This window comes from Diadema antillarum, unplaced genomic scaffold (assembly GCF_040938485.1).
Source record: "Diadema antillarum isolate AM-2024a unplaced genomic scaffold, OU_Dant_1.0 scf00000063, whole genome shotgun sequence".
Lineage (NCBI taxonomy): Eukaryota > Metazoa > Echinodermata > Echinoidea > Diadematoida > Diadematidae > Diadema > Diadema antillarum.
Window position 1 is genome coordinate 520,987 of NW_027270952.1, and position 17,668 is coordinate 538,654.

At 36.5% G+C, this 17,668-nt stretch overlaps 1 protein-coding gene across 1 annotated transcript in view; it reads right to left on the bottom strand.

Moving 5' to 3' along the window:
- Positions 1–793: 793 nt before the first annotated feature.
- LOC139716238 (uncharacterized) overlaps positions 794–17,668 on the bottom strand; it is a 71,460-nt gene continuing 54,585 nt past the window's right edge. Inside the window, exons 8-17 of the mRNA XM_071627802.1 lie at positions 14,700–14,819; positions 11,975–12,156; positions 11,265–11,484; positions 10,418–10,528; positions 9,230–9,420; positions 7,606–7,728; positions 6,495–6,606; positions 3,558–3,654; positions 2,927–3,026; positions 794–898 (exon numbers count right to left, since the gene is read on the bottom strand). Coding sequence (XP_071483903.1) covers positions 794–898; positions 2,927–3,026; positions 3,558–3,654; positions 6,495–6,606; positions 7,606–7,728; positions 9,230–9,420; positions 10,418–10,528; positions 11,265–11,484; positions 11,975–12,156; positions 14,700–14,819 — 1,361 coding nt within the window. The remainder of the gene's footprint in view (positions 899–2,926; positions 3,027–3,557; positions 3,655–6,494; positions 6,607–7,605; positions 7,729–9,229; positions 9,421–10,417; positions 10,529–11,264; positions 11,485–11,974; positions 12,157–14,699; positions 14,820–17,668) is intronic.

Sequence of the window (17,668 nt, forward strand, 5' to 3'; positions counted from 1 at the left end):
TTTTCTTATTATTCTCTTTATTTTTCTTGACCTTTGATCGCAAATATCTCCATTTGGCAAATATGGACTTATCGGTTTTTGCAAACAAACTCTTCAAATGTTTAGCATTTTGTTACATTTGCAGAATTAAACATTTAGACACGAGCAGATACACTACATACATACACACAACATACATGTACATCAAGTAAGTATGTGTAGCTATCAGCATTATTGCCTTATTTTGCACTATTACAAGCTTTCATGTGAGCAACTGCACCATGGAAATATGGCAGCAGGTCACATAATAATACAAACTAATGATTAAGAAAAATTTGAAATCCTGCACACCCATGTGCATACCAGTAACTTTGGCACATCATATACCGTTATACATCATAAGGTGTGTTCAAAGCACTATTTTCAGGGTACAAAGTGTGAGTTGATGCATTTCACTAAATGGGCATCGATAGTATTATATGACATAAAGCTGCTTTCCCTACAGTTCCTCTAGACTGCTCAGCCTATTGAAACACCCTGTTTAAACAATGGTATATCCCAGGTACTATGTATACACTGACACCAATAAAATAGCATCAACCACAAAATTGTGGTCGATCCATTTCAGTAGAGGGATATTTGAGTCATCCACCCTGAGTCATGATATGCATATAATTTTCTCTACAGTGTCTTAGTAGTACTGTACTCCTGGACCATCTGACACACCTTATTTACATATTGGTATATTCCATATTTTATATACAGAGTAGAAGATGTGGGTTGATGCATTTCAGACCAGGGGTGTTTACACTCATCATGCGGGGGATAAAAATTCACCCTCAGCAGTCTCCTGAGATTGTTGATCAGGTTCAAGGTAGAGATAGTTGTCATCATTGAAGTCCGACATTTCAAGATAACCCTGTGGATAAACCAAACAAAAATGGATTTAAATAGAGTCTGAGCTCTTAAGCCTTACTAAATCATATATCAATTTTACTTGATTAGTATCATGCTTATAATCATAGAGCAACACTGAAAACAGTAATGCTGGTACAAATAATAGGCAAAATGTGACCCTGCACCTCAAAACCAACAAAAAGTCGCCAGACATGAATTTTTAGTTAAGACCATATTCTGAAAGAGCAGACTTTCAGCTTTAAAATGATCTATAACTCAAATCAAATGGACTCTCCTAACCTATCTAAATATTGGAAAGAAAGCACAAAAACTCAGGAAAAGTGTGAACTGAGAAAAGAGGCTCTAAAGTACAGTGTCTACTCAAGCGCTTAATCTTTACCAAACCGTGCTGGCTGTGTGATCAATGGGACAAAAAACAGGAAGTAAACCACCAGAGTAACAACAATGAAGGGATTATCAGATTAAACTGAAATTAAGCATGTCTCATTAACACATTCTGTCCATAACTAATCACAACTTTCAAAGCAGTAGCACTATCTTTTCAAAAGTTATTAGAGTTGAAAGTGAAGAGTGTAGACAAGGTTCTTCAGAAATGAAAAAGGGATTCTAAAGACACACCTAATCACACCATTCTACCAAAAATGTTCGAGATAAACTGCTAAAAAAACACACTTTCCTGCCCATTCTATGATACCAAATTTGAGCATAATGTAAAAGAAGACCTACTCTTTCAGAAAATATGAAAAAGTCAAGTTCGGCTAACTTGACCCATTTCACTTATTTTCAGTCCTCAAGCAAAATCAGTGTGTGCGACTTTATGTTCGTTTTGAGGTGCACGGTCACATATATCAATTTTACTTAATTAGTATCATACTTATAATCATCACTCTTATAGCAACACTAAAAACAGTAATGCTGGTACAAATAATAGGCAAAATGATTAAACTATGGACAAGCTATCTAATGAAGATGACAACATAAAAAGGAGAAAGGGGCAAAATGAGAAAACATTAAAACAATAAATGATGGAGAAAAAGAGAGGAGAAGCAAAGAAGATGAAGATATTTAAGTAAAGGATGAAAGAAGAGGAGGACAGAAGAAAATCAAGATCAAAATTACACATGATGAAGACTATGAATGAACATAGTAATGTTTTACAAATCATAGAAACTAAAAAATGAAGTTACTTCAGAGGAGAAGTAAGTCAAAGAAGAACAAGAAAATGGAAATTTAAGAAACACTAGAAAATATCAACATCTTTTTAGTGTTTTTTTTTTACTTACTTATACACAATGGTTTCTACTTAAGATTAGGAAATTTTGAATCACACCCTTATTTCAAATGCAGGAGAAAGCTTGAATGTGGCCCAAGACCTATGGAAACATTGTTACATGCAAACAGGATTTCAAATATTGAATAATGTATGATATAGGAAAAAGCATGCCAAGTAGGTTCTCTTATCTGGTTCAATGTTTAAAAAAAAAATATGCTAAACAGCTTTCTCACTATCATATCAAAACGGTAACACAACTTTTGCTCCTGAGACAATTGTTCCAGTCTTATTTTCTCGATCTTAGGGTTAAAGTTAGGGTTGTGATAGAGTTTCAGGGTCAGTTTGACGTGAGGATTAGGATTAGGGTTTGGGTAACGTCTGTGGGTAAAATTAATGCTTGGCTTCGCATGTAGAGATTTCATGGAAGCAACTATCACAGGAGCAAATGTCAACAGGGCAACAACTTAGACCTCGTATCTTCAAAATGTCAAATGTTGAGGAGAACAAAAAAAGGAAAAAACAGCAGAAAAAGCACAATATCAAGTGGGATAGCCTTTCATTCGACATGCCACGTTGGCTTCAGATTTAAGATTTAGACAGGATATCACGTAAATGATTATCTGACCATTAATCAAGAAAGTCATTTTCATCAAAATTTCAGATACCAAGATCTGAATTGTCACCCCAGCGACGAAATGTCATGGAAACCATCAAAACACTAAGAGAGAAGGGAAACACAAATCTCCATCTTTTTACCGCTGCATCTGCCAGCATGTTTTCCAGTCTGTTTCTCAGCTTGGCAAACGTTGGTCTGTCACTGGGTTCATGCAGCCAGCATTCCGTCATCATATCATAGCTTCAAACAACAAAAAGGAAGAGAGAAACTTTACAGAATTCCCAGCCCATTAGGGAAATTAGGGAAATCAATGAAAATTATTTTACATTTTTTTTCCAGCCAGGGAAAAGTCAGGGAATTTGATGAAAATGCCTCAAATCAGGAAAATGTCAGGGAATTTTGATTGGCCCAAAAATCGAAAGTAGCCAGCGAGTACGACTCTATTATATTTTGTTGCGTATCAAAACAACAGCCGTTGGATGAAACTGGATGAAAATTGGATGTGAAACTGGAAATGAGTGTATTCAGTAATGGCACTACAATCACTAATTCAACTACTTGAGACAAAATCAGGAAGTCCCAATTCGTGAAAAATTAGACTCGCTCTGCTATATATATGCTGTATACAGTAGACCTATATATTTCCTGATATATGTTCATCACTACATTTCTCTTTAGGGCAACGAAAATTTCAAAGTCAAATAAAAATTTAGTGTGAGACATGTGTTTGATTTTTTTTTCTTCAAAATCTCCATAGCAATTGATTCTTACATTTCCTGGCTGCAGTGATCTGGCTTCGGTAATCTGTATCCAACAGAGATCTCCTTGACTACCTGCTTGGAGGACATTCCAGGGTATGGATGAGAACCTGGAGAGAGCAAGAAGAGTACAAATCTTTCAAATATTTGAACTACTATGGGAGAAACTCTGATGACACCAAAGTAATACATTTCACATCAAACAAGACTTCGATAAAGATGATGGCGATGATGGCGATGATGGCATGATGATGATGATGATGATGGTGATGATGATCATGACGATGATGAAGAAGATGAAACTGCATTCACATAGCCCCATTTATCTGTAGAAACATTCAAAGGCGCCCAGCTCCCACAATGTGTCATACATCACTCACAAAGTTGCTGCAAAAGATAAGTCATCAGTTGATGTACTGAGGGTGTTGTCTACATTTGTTTCTAAACCTGTTGAATCTAAGGAGCAGAAAAAAAATCTAGCATCTTATTCCTGACACAAAGGGAGCACCGCATACAATTGTTGTTTCTTCTGACAGTGCATTTGTCCCATCAAAAAATAAACTCTTCTCAATCCATTTATTCTGGGAACCAAAGAGGCCCTGTGTTCACCCTGTTCTTTGCTAGAGACATATTGGACTGCAGGAACGGCACAGTGTTTTCAAAAGTGTGGGGGCCCACTTCCGGGTTTCATGAGCTAACAAAGTGATGACACCTTATGTATTCCTTTGTATGGTGCACAAAAAGTGTGGGGGCCCGAGCCCCCACGGCCCCCACGGCTGCGCCGGCCCTGTACTGTGTGTACAAAGCTATGAGGATCTCTTTGCCAATCAATGGCCACTCATAAGCACAATCTACAGTGAATCAACATGTTTCAGATTGATGCAATACAACAAATTAACTTATCCCTTTGAAGACTAGTGTAAAGGACACTTTGGCATGTGACTATGAGACACATGCCAGAGTACTGACAAAAAAGGTCATATTGATGGAAAAAAAGAAGATAATAGAATGAACATAAACTCATTTGCAATATGATAGATTATGTTACGTTTAATCATGTGAATGGACAGAGCCAAATTAAATATAAACTATTTAAATACACACAAATATATAAGGTTGTCCTCAATAGGCTATTGCTATTGTAGGAGGCAACACTGACACTGAGCAGTGATACTTTCACCAAGGACAGAGGCTATTGAAGTAAACAATCAACTGGTTTCCCTTTCAACAAGTATGGAGGTCAGTCATAATTATATATACATGCAGCAGGATGTAACTGTAATTTTCAAAGAAGTCCAGTAGATTACACATTGAGGACATGAAAACACTACACACTTTCCACTTTAATGGTATGAAAGCATTAACACAAATGTTTACAGCTTTGAGAAATGTCCCTACAGCTGCCAGTTTCGCTGTAAGCACTTATTATCTGAAGTTGCAACACTTTCATGCCTCTGATTTCTCACAGTGTTTTGATTCTGATCACAGTGGTGTTATGATAATCATTGGATGACTGCCAGCCTATCGTTTGCCACCTGCTCAAAACTAGTCCAAAGTATTCTCAGGCAGGTGTCTAAGTTAAAGGTGTTATACCAAAAGCAGCTCATCCTCCATACATTAAAGGCATGATTTGCCATTTGCAGATGAAACAAAAACCCAGCATTAGTGTATCAAAATAGTTCTAAAATGTGGGTTAAGCATGGAAACAATCAATGTAAAAATATGAACCACTATAACCGATGTTATAAGTATCGTTATATATACCAAATGTGAACAATAGTTATAATAGAAATGTTTCCAGACTAAACCATCTACAGTTATGGTTTAATGAGAAAAATAGTGATATTTCCTATTAGTTGGGCTTCATTGCAAAATTTTATATGGTAGGATGTTTTGTGATACAACTGACCTACACTTATGCATCACAAGTGATATATCTTGAACAATTTTTAAATTACTCCTCCCAAAGGTAAACAGGACCTTTAACACAATCAAGATAACTCACTGTGCTTGACAATATTAGGCTCAGTACTGTGCATCTCATCTATAAATCAGGTTTATTTGCCATATCCGACCCTTACATTGCCAGCAACCATGTCTTCCATTCTATTCTTGCAGTGCTTGATGAGCTCAATAAGCTTATACCAAGGAATGTCTGGAACCATCCTAAGTATTCCCATGTTGTAAGCATTGCTTTCCATGTGATTTTCAACCCTCTATTTTTCCTATGAGGGTTAGGTCCTCAAGATACTACATTTCTAAAAACATGTCCAAGAAAATTGACTTGTTTTGTAATAACTGCCTTGATAATCATTCACTCTCTAATTAAGACTGACTTAAAGACTACACATAAAAAAGTTTCATTGCTATCTTGTACTATTACTCTCTCTCTCTCTCTCTCTCTCTCTCTCTCTTTCTCTCTCTGGTTCTATTCTTGTGTTTTTATTCCCTTGTTTCATAGCTTGCCTGAAGTATCAAAGTCAAAAGTCAAAATGTTACGAAGATGGAACCTCACATCCTTCTCCAACAACCAGTATGATTTGTCATAATCAAACAAACACTTGACCAAATCTTCACTAATTTCCATCATTTTTAATTTCATGGACTCAAAGCGATTAAGAAATTATTCCCATCACTTCATACCAACCCAGAGATATTGTGATTAAAGGCCCTGAATGCATTTTCCAGGAGATGAATTTATTGTTGCTGAATTGTGACATGGAAATGATATTTAGATCACTTATTTGATGTTCCAATGATTAGGAAATTTGGTAGAATGTGGAAATCAAAATTCTGTCACCTTCTACATTCACATCCGTGTTCAGTGAAACTTCAGCCATCAAGATTGATCTACTTTATTGTTTGATCATTTAATAAATAGAATTATCAGGAAGAGTTTTCCCCTGATGATCACTTGGCCCTAAAGAAGAAATAGTGTCTGCTAGCTTACCCAGAGTTACAACCTCCCAGAGTAGAATTCCAAAGGACCAGACATCGCTCTGTGAGGTGTATGTGTTGTGAAGGAGTGACTCCGGTGACATCCATCTCACGGGAACTCGACCCTGGAAAAAAAAAAAGAACAACTATAATATACTGTGGTCAAACGAAACTTGGGTAATGATAATCTGGGGTCAACGAAATGAAATGAAATGAATTGGCAACTCTGCTCTATCTCTATAGTTCCCTAAACCGACCACAGGTCTCAAGGTATGACATTTCAAATGAAGAGTTTGACAGGGGCACATGAATGATGTGAGCAGTGCCTGCCTGTGTGAGCATAGCATTTAAATGTTGCAAAGAACCAGATTCTATGTGACAATATGGGAAAGAAACTACAGGCAAATAAATGGCATTTCACCACTGACAGTTTTTCATATTCCCATAATTAAAACTTCAGGATGTATGACAAGACAATAAAGTGTTGATGTTTTGACAAATGTTATGGTGACTAACATTTCACAAGTCATTTACTAATCCAATAGCCATGCACTGACCCCATCTTCAACCCTAAGTCATGACCACTGGTATAAACATTATACCCAACATCACCAGCATATCCCTTTAATAATCAACATCACAATCACATAATGGATCACAATACCGATGATCATCACTTTTATCGACTGAAACCATGGCCTACAAAAGCCAGAGTTCCCTTCTAGCGTCTCTTTCCACTGCAGGGTACCTAGGACTATTTCCATATGTTTGACTGCCCTCCAGAAGTCATCACCATTTGCACCGATACCAAAACAAAATTACAAGCATCGATCATTATCGTCAACATCAATAATACGTGCATCCCCATGACAACAGCCTTTACTTGCATCATCCACGTACACCACGCACAGACCTTCCCCTAGAGTCTCTCTTTGCTTTACCCTACCTAGGATTTTATCCTCCAGAAGTTATCACCATTTTCACCAATACCACAACCAAATATTACGAACATCATTATCATCAACATCAATAACACATGCATCACCATAACAACAGCAGCTATCCTTTCCGTCATCCACTTCACTCCCAAACCTTCCCCTCTCTCTCCTCACTGCAATGTGTACCTGAGACTTCATCTCATAAGTCTGACCGTCCTCCAGGTCTCTGGCCAGACCAAAGTCTGACACCTTGCACACCATCCCGTCTCCAAGGAGAACATTCCTGGTAGCTAGGTCTCTATGGATGCACTGAGAGGAAGAGATATAGGAAACAGAAGGAGTGAGGCATTAACCCATTGAGGATGATTTGATTTTGCTACAAATGAACACACATTTTATACAGACGCTTCCCTGAGTATCCTCAGGACTCATCCTCAACAGGTTAAAGGGATGATATGTGACCCTGCATCACAAAACCAACAAAATGTCATCAGACATGGTTTTTTATTCAAGGGTAGATTCTTAAAGAGCAAACTCTAAGCTTTAAAATGATGTATAATTCAATTTGAATGGACTCCCCTAACGTATCTGAATACTAGAAAGAAAGCACACACTCTGGAATAGTGTGAACTGAGAAAAGAGGCTCTGAAGTACAGGTTCTATTCAAGAGCTTAATATTTACCAAGCTTTGCTAGCTGTGCAATGAAAGGGACAAAACACAGGATGTAAACCACCGAAGCAAAAACAGTAAAGGGATTATCATGCAAATTAAGCTGAAATTAAACATGTTCTATCAACACATTTTGTCCATGGTTAATGCTAACTTTCAAAGCAGTAGAGTTATCATGTCAAAAGTTCAAAAAAAAAGTTCAAAAAACAAAATTCATCAAACAAACTATGAATTCCTCTTAGATGCATATGCTCTCTCATATTTCATAAGAGATTTCTCATTGTCTCACAAAAAAAGTTGGAAGCCTGAAGCTTTGATTCTGCTTCTCAACCAAGTACCTTCCCTTTATTAAGCATCTTTATATTTATCACAGATATTCACCGGTGGCAGAATAATCTTTCTTCAGGGAGATGGAGCTGCTCAAACCTAACTTCCAATAAAAAAAAGTTATTTCTTATACTGGTAGATGCATTAGAAATCAGGGACAAGGAAACATATAGAGACAGTTTGATATATTTCATATATTACTGCTTTCTTTACGATTGTTCAAGTCATTATTTTTGATGGGGAGCTAGCTTCTTCTTTTGTACATACATATGAGTTCATTCAACCAGATTAACAGACTGTCAAAAGAGAGGACATAGTGAAAAGTGGATTTGAAATCTTGAGGTTTAAATTGCTAAAGGTATCAAATTGATCTCTTTTTTGTAGCATTTTGGGGAAGGGAAAACTAATCTGGAAAACAGTGATACTATGGACCATAATACAGATAATCTGTGTAATATTTATCAAAATAATGATTGTTACAATTACAAATCCTCTCAGGAATAGAATGATCGAGGGCTGATATAATCTTCACTAATGGTAAGGTGCCTCTAACATATATGAACATTTTCAAAAATTAACACAGATCTGGGGGGTTTTCATCAAGTTAGTCAGCGCTGACAAGTTGTCAGTCTATGACAATAACCATAGTAATAGTCAGTGACCAGAGCATCTCAGCTAATCAAAAGCAAGGATTTTGCTGAAATTGACAGTGACTGACAACTTGTCAGCACTGACTAAATTGATGAAACATCCCCCTGTAATCCCAATACAGAGTGATCACAGCCAGGAGAAGTCAAAGGTCAAAACACTTACTGCTTTGGATGCAAGGTACTCCATTCCCCTTGCTATCTGGACTCCAAATGTCAAGAGGTCGTTTGGCGGGATTTTGGTCATCTTTCTCATGTTCTTGTACTCTGGAGCGCTAGATTCACCAGTCCTTATCTGACGCAGGTATCCCTGAAGGTTGCCATTTGGCAGGTATTCCATGATGAGGTACCATGGGTCTGAGAAGAGAATTCATAATGCTCAACATGATTTTCTCTTCTAAACCATGCATTTTTATGTCTCAAAAGACAAATGAACAATATAACAAGTCATATTATATTCCATTCTTCTTATTTCCTCTCCTCTGTTTATCAAAAGACTGTACTAATCACAAAAGCATAGTTATCTTTAATATGATAATAATTACAATTATAGTAGTAGTAATAGTAGTAGTAGTTGCAGTAGTGGTAGTAGTAGTAGTAGTAATAATAACTCATAATAATTATGATAATAATAATAATAACTTATTTTTCTTTAGTGCATATAATTACCTAAAAATTTATTTATGCCCTTTGCATAATTTCAGTCTTATTCATCTGCAAAGAGCCATATTTTCATAAATTTCTTAGCGTCAGTTTCATCCCTAAGTCTCTCTGGCAACTTATTACACAGAAAAGATGCTGCAACATATGAACAGTTTGTTTGCAAAAACCGGTATGTCCATATTTGTCAAATGGAGATATTTGCGATTAAAGGTCAAGAAAAATAAAGAGAATAATAAGAAAAATTTTGCTTCTTTTGACCATAACTTCAAAAATATACCTTTATATGTAGTGACCAATATACCATTTGAAAGGTATTATTTTGTACTCTATGACAGAGACCATACTTCAAAATCTTCAAAAATGGACTCATCGGTTTTTGCAAACAGACTCTTCATATAATTTCACTGACACATACATAAGAATCTTGCTTCAATCAACTTGATTCAAGAAGCCCTCCTAATAACTTTGTATAAATCAGGAAAAATATAAGATAAAAACTGCATCTACCTCTCTCTCTATCTCTCTCTGTTTTTCTATTTCTCTCACTCTCCTTTATTTCCATCTCTCTGTCTTTCCAGCTTTACTCTCTCTCTCTCTCTGACATTACAGCCATCTCCTGTTACACACTGCATATTACTAGCTGCTCCAACACACAAGAATTCTAATAGGATGGGACTTAAGCAACTGATACCTGACTCTGTGCAGCAGCCGAGGACGTTGACAATGTTGGGATGGGGATCAAGGTACATGTACAGACTCAGCTCTTTCGACAGGTCAGACTTGTCATTTTCTGTGGCAGTGGCTGTTAGAAACATATCATCAAACAGAAGAATCACTGTCAATGACAGATCGAGTCAAGATTTAGAAAACAATATCTGGATTCATTTCTTTCTAAATGGTAATATTTATTTGCGGTGTATCATCATGTTACCCATATATAATCAAAGACCGTAAGAGAAAGTTAAGAAAAATGCATGTAATGCCGACTTTGGCAATTCCATTACAGTTTTTCTTAACTTTGGATACCGTATTTCTTTAATATTTTCCTGCCAACTATAAGGTAATGAAGCTTAGCATTTGACAAATGCCAAATCTTCCCTTACCCCCCCCCCCCCCCCCCGAAAAAAAAGTAGGAAGAATCCTGGTCACAGGTTTGACATGGATCAAACTACGCCAAAACGGACAAAGACTGCTGAGAAAAATAAAGTACGACTAATCTTGAAATAACAAATACCCTTGCAATCATATTTCTGATGTTGTGAGGCAATTTTTTCTATACATATGCTCAGTATTAACCCGCTGAGAACGAGTCCCGGGTCTCGGGCAGGGGTCTATGGGAAATGTGTGTATTAGCAAACTCAGCCTGTCCTCAATGGGCTAACTGTCATCCTGTTGAGACATTGCTGCAATGATATATCAACACAATGCTCATGTTAACCTGGGTATGTGACCCCCTGAACTGTAAAGCACACTTCTATGGTCTGACGCAACAACTTCAAGCAGTGGATTAACTTATTATCCAAAGTAAGGCAGCACACCTTTCAGCATCTTAACTGCCACCATAGACTTGGTGTTTTGATTCACTATTCCCATGGCTTCAGCCTTGTAGACCTCGGCAAATGACCCGCTGCCCAGCTTGGTCAAGATGGTCAGCCGGTTGCGGGGGAATTCCACGTTCTGTCCCTTGCGGGCCTCGGACAGTCGCAGGTTGGGGATGGCAGGCTTCAGCTGAGGAGCTGGTGTGTAGTCATGTGATGCCTGTTGTCATGGGAACAGAGATTGACAGGTATATAATGGGTGTGTCCCTAGTACTATTGTTTGAATGGAAGACATTCTTTTACATTCCCTTATTAAAAAAATAAATAAAAATGCATCTGCAGCATAACTGCATACTTGCTCAAATATGCTGATGGAGATACGATATACATGTACTCAGTTACAATATTAGATTATGCAGACAAAGTTTTACCATTGTACGGCACACTGAATGTGTACTGTACTGCTGGTGTTTATTATATTATTTTCATTAGAACATCTCTCCATGAAAACAATATCAAAAATATTCCACCTTTTTAAACCCCACTCTGCCCCCCCCCCCCCCACACACACACACGCAGAAATAATAGACAACTACAATATCAAATCTAGTGCTTACACATTTGATCTGCAGCAGGTTGGGGTTGGTTTCAGCATACAGTCAGAAAAATATTTAAAGAAAACCATGTCTAGATTGAAAACATTTATTTACCCTCCTTTTCTGAACACCAGTCTCCAGGGCAAAAAGTTCCTTGTCTTGACTTTGCTGTTGTCGACGACAGCAGCAGCACGCGACCACGATGATGAGGACGATGATGACCACGGCTCCAGATGCTACTCCAGCAATGATGCCTATGGTGGTGGTGGACAGAGCAGTGCTTGCAGGTGGCACCTCTGGTAGGAAAAAAAAAACAATTAGAGTTCATGAAAAAAAAGGGTGGTCTGGAATCAAATAATTTTCTTTATCACATTCTATATTTGACATCTGCTGGTTAGGCATTGTGCTAATTGTCATTAGATTATCTATGTATACAACCAAGAACAGTCAATATAAAATGAACTAAAGAGGCATGCATAAATAAATGACAGAATTAGTTCAATATTGCGGTGAATGATTTATGAATCTATATTGTGATTCAAACGTGTCAAAATTTCTCAGAAAATAAAAGCTGCCTAGATCAGACATCTTATGACTGAAGATATCGATAGCTATGTCAAACATTTTTAGACATTTGTACCAGAGGCACTGGAGAATATCAGAGAAGAAAAATAATCTGATTAGTCAAAGTATCATTTTCTCAACTTCCTGAGAAGATAAACAATATTCTAGTGCTTTTCTATTTGGAATATATACAGAGATAATCATAAAACTAAAATAAGATGACATTATCATTAAAAAGAATGGTTTGGGGCACTGCATTTTGGTAGCTACTGGCTTCATATTTGGATCAGAATTTTCAAATATACGAAACTCACTCCAAGGGAAAAAGGAGAGAGAACAAGGTTTTCAAATTTGATATAAGGCACTAAAACATGCAGATACAGTAAGAACAGCATGGTATATTAAGGTGTCTATGTCATAGTGTGTGCATTTTTGTGTGTAGGACAAAGCTGCATCAAATAATATAATATTTTATATTTTTTAAAGAGCATTAGATGGTGGAGAGACAATGCAAGATAATGTGCATTTTAATCATGGAAAATTTGATACATTATCCACTGACATGTCACTTATGAAAGAAATAATATCTGGACTGAGAGCATTTGCAAGGTGTATAAAATATGAATGATCTTATTAAGATACACAAGGCATCAGTTTATGTTCATGTCAACTCAAAAGACAACATTAATATTTGATACCAAATAATCATAAAAGACAACACAAGAATAATTCATAGATTAATCACTCTAACATCAGCTAACTATGATATGAGACACTTTCTTTTTCTTCATAATAAGCAAAGACGTTTGTTTTCCAAAGTTAGAAAGCCTCTCACTTCAGGAAAAGGGCAGTTAAAACAACTAATATTGTTGCTACAGCGACCATTTTGAAGGTTAAAGGTGAAAAATGCTTGACAAGCTTGACATGCTAGACATACCTACACTATGTGACAAAAAGCTACGATATACCTCTGATACCATTGTTGCAACTATAAACTAAGTGAGGAATTAACCTAGAAGTTTCAGTATTAAATGAAAGAAGGATATTATTCAGCGGGGTGAAGGTTCAGGTGTGAGTTTCAGTATTGTTCCTTAACAGTAGAAGCCTTGAAAAGGTTTAAGCATGTGTATAGAAAACACAAAACACTTCCAACTTGATAATAGACATCTTGTCTAAAAGCTATTGAGAAATCACAGAATCAGCAGTTTCAAAGTGTATACTTTTTGGTCATGTAGCTTATAAAAGAACTGCAGGCTTTTCCCTTGGGAGAAGGATGTACCTCCAGATACATAAGAAAATTCATAACACTTCTGCAGCTACATCTTTCAGACAAATAGAAAAGAACAAACTACAAAATTCTATTCTTCTTTCTAGGTGCTCCTTTTGACTTAATGTGCATGCCATTAAAATTTACAGTAGTGCAATCTACAATCTGTTTTGCTTTATTTGTTTGTTGTTGTTGTTTTTTGCTTGTTTATTTTTGGCAGAAATTAAAACTTAATCTTACTAGAATTTCCTGATCTCGCAGAGGGAATATTTTTATCTAAATATTGAAAGAAGAAGAATGATATTATTGAATTAACCTTGAGCATGATATACGGTAACTTGAATCAACTGAACGTGCATGCCCCTATAATCAGCTTTTCATGGTCAAACCTGTGATAACATTGTGTGAGCCTGGGATCTCTTCTTTTTGAAGTCATGAATGCTAACATTTGGAGACATCAAAAAACAATAACAAAAATAAGGACATTTCATCTCCTTTACTATATATTTCTTTTGATTTCTACTACGTAAAGGGCTATTTGGCTAAATATCAAAAGCTTGACGATAAATTGTGCCCATTAATAATTTCAAATTGCATCACTGCTGTCTTCTTAACATTGTGTGTGTGTGTGTGTGTGTTTTTTTATTCTTTTAAATATTTTTTGCCTACATAGGTTTGGAGGGACACAAATGCTAAAGGTGATTTGTATTAATTGGAAATAAGTTTTTCATATTTCCTTCATTTTCCTGTGGGTGAATGTCACACTTCTGGTGTCTAAAAATAGGTAATGTTTAGTGTATTACGCACACTAGTGAAGACAGCAATCAAAATTTTGACCCAGATTTTATGTATACTATCAATTCTGCACATGATACAGATACTCACAACTTATTTCAAAACAATAAGGAATATGCCATTTTTCATCCTGTTCTAACACTCCCCCCCCCCCCCCCCCCCCGTATCACATCACAAAAACAAACAAATTGCATGAGTTTCGAACTAATTTACCATTTTCGCATGTATCTCCAGTAAAGTCTGCAGGGCAGTCACACTCAAAGCTTCCATCAGCGATATCAGTACAGATACCTCCATTAAGACAGGGGTCAGAGGAGCAGGGAGTAGGAAGCTCTTGAGACAACAGGAGGGAAACAATGAACAAAATGTTTTGCTTGAATAACACTTATGGGCATGAAATTCACACAATTGTAATAATGGCAGCACACTGGAAGACCCAGGATGACACACATGCACCTGTACAAAAGGGAATAAATTAATTGACTGATGCTGACATGCAAATCCTGTATGCTACAGTACCACAAAGACCCGACAAAATCAATATGATATTTGGCTGCAGAATAAACAAGTGTATGCTGTACCCATCAATAATAAAGTGAATGAGCATGTACACCAACAAAAGACAGTGAAAATGATGAATTTCCTTTTTACACTCAGGGATATGATGATATAGTTCCTGTAAATGCCACAAGGTTAATATACCGAATGCAAGGATTACTAAAAATGCCATCAAATGCCCATGAAATCACAGGTGTACAAGTCCCTCGACTGTGATCATGTAAATATGTGACCGTGCACCTCAAAACGAACAAAAAGTCGCACACACTGATTTTGCGTGAGGACTAAAAATAAGTGAAATGGGTCAACCTAGCCGAACTTGACTTTTTCATATTTTCTGAAAGAGCGGGTCTTCTTTTACATTATGCTAAAATTTGGTATCATAAAACGGGCAGGAAAGTGTGCTTTTTTAGCAGTTTATCTCGAACGTTTTTGGTAGAATAGTGTGGTTATGTGTGTCTTTAGAATCCTTTTTTATTTCTGAAAACCCTTGTCCACACTCTTCACTTTCAACTCTAGTAACTTTTGAAAGAATAGTGCTACTGCTTTGAAAGTTGCCATTGATTATAGACAGAATGTGTTAATGAGGCATGCTCAATTTCAGTTCAATCTGATAATCCCTTCATTGTTGTTACTCTGGTGGTTTACTTCCTGTTTTTGTCCCATTCATCGCACAGCCAGCACGGTTTAGTAAAGATTAAGCGCTTGAATAGACACTGCACTTCAGAGCCTCTTTTCTCAGTTCACACTTTTCCTGAGTTTGTGCTTTCTTTCAAGTATTTAGATAGGTTAGGAGAGTCCATTTGATTTGAGTTATACATCATTTTAAAGCTTAAAGTCTGCTCTTTCAGAATATGGACTTAACTAAAAATTCATGTCTGGCGACTTTTTGTTTGTTTTGAGGTGCACTGTCACATATAATGTTGACTGAGTTTGAAGAAAGGGACTTCATTCTATTTTTGTCATGTAGTATTACATAATATAAGAACAAGCAGAATATCGTACCACTTTAATATAATGATATACAAGTATACATATTTGTCTTTGGCAGACAGATTAACATTAAACAATCACCAACCTTACCACATTATGTACAAACCTGACACACAATTCACCCATTGCATGAATTTCTGTCTTAAAATTTATCAAAAGGAAAACAACAATAACCTTGAGGTGGCATCAATTGCATACTGTGGGTAGAATGGCATTCCAAACTGTTCTAAAAGATGGGAGAAGCTATCTTCACTTATTGTCAGATAAGCAAAGGATATATAGCGCTGCCCATATACACCCTCTACCCATAATTCACAGCATAATTAAAACTAATACTTGTACAGCTGTATATATCATGAAATATATAAGTCTCGATACAACTTTAAAGGGATAGTACAGTATTGGTGGAGATGAAAATTGGGCTTTTAACTTTTTGTGAGATACCAAGAAAACACTTATGATATAGTACAGAGCATGCCATTTTAAGAGGAATTCAAAGTTTATTCGATGAAAATCAGGTTTTGAATGACTGAAACATCCAAAAACAAAGTAAAACAAAGCGATCGTAATGAAGTGTGTACTTGGTCCCACACTTTATTAGAATCGCTCTTTTTTTTTTATATCTCAGCCATTTCAAAACCAACTTTCATCAAATAAACGGTGAATTCCTCATAGAATTACATGCTCTTTCATATTTCATGAGAGGTTTCTCATTATCTCACCGAAAAATGTTAGAAACCTGAAATCAGGCCTCAACCAAAACTATATGATCCCTTTAATGACACAGTGGATAGAAAATGTGTACTCAGCATTGCCAGCAAAAGAGAATGGATTGAATTTACAAAATATAGAGTTGAAAACGTAACAAAGATACAAATTTGTGTCCACAGGATCATGTGTCTTTTAGATATTATAGTCACTATATTCACTTATTGTCTCCTTAAAAGACATCCAAAGACATAACATAAAATAGTTTCCATGAAATTTGGTTCTCTAGTGTATCACCCCTCACCTTCTTCACAAAATGACCCCTCAAAGAAATCAGGACATTCACAAAAGATATCCTGGTTATTATCCAAGTGACAGGTACCATCATTCAGACAGGGAAAGCTCATGCAAGGATCCTCCTCTAACCATGGTGGATAAAGAAAATGAGAACTGACAATGAACAAAGCACTCCAATGGCACTGATGATGATAATAAAAATAGTAAATGCTAAATGGAGAAGGGATCCTCCTCTAACCATGGTGGAAAAAGAAAATGAGAACTGATAATGATCAAAGCATTCCAATGGCACTGATAATGATAATAAAAATAGTAAATGCTAAATGGAGAAGGGATCCTCCTCTAACCATGGTGGAAAAAGAAAATGAGAACTGATAATGATCAAAGCATTCCAATGGCACTGATAATGATAATAAAAATAGTAAATGCTAAATGGAGAAGGGATCCTCCTCTAACCATGGTGGAAAAAGAAAAAGAAAACTGACAATGAACAAAGCACTCCAATGGCACTGATGATGATAACGATAACTTTATCCTACTAAATACATGGGAATTAGGCCCTAGCCATGCATAACCTCTGCTACAATTCCCTGTAAACGACTGCTGACGAGACTAGTCAAAATGAG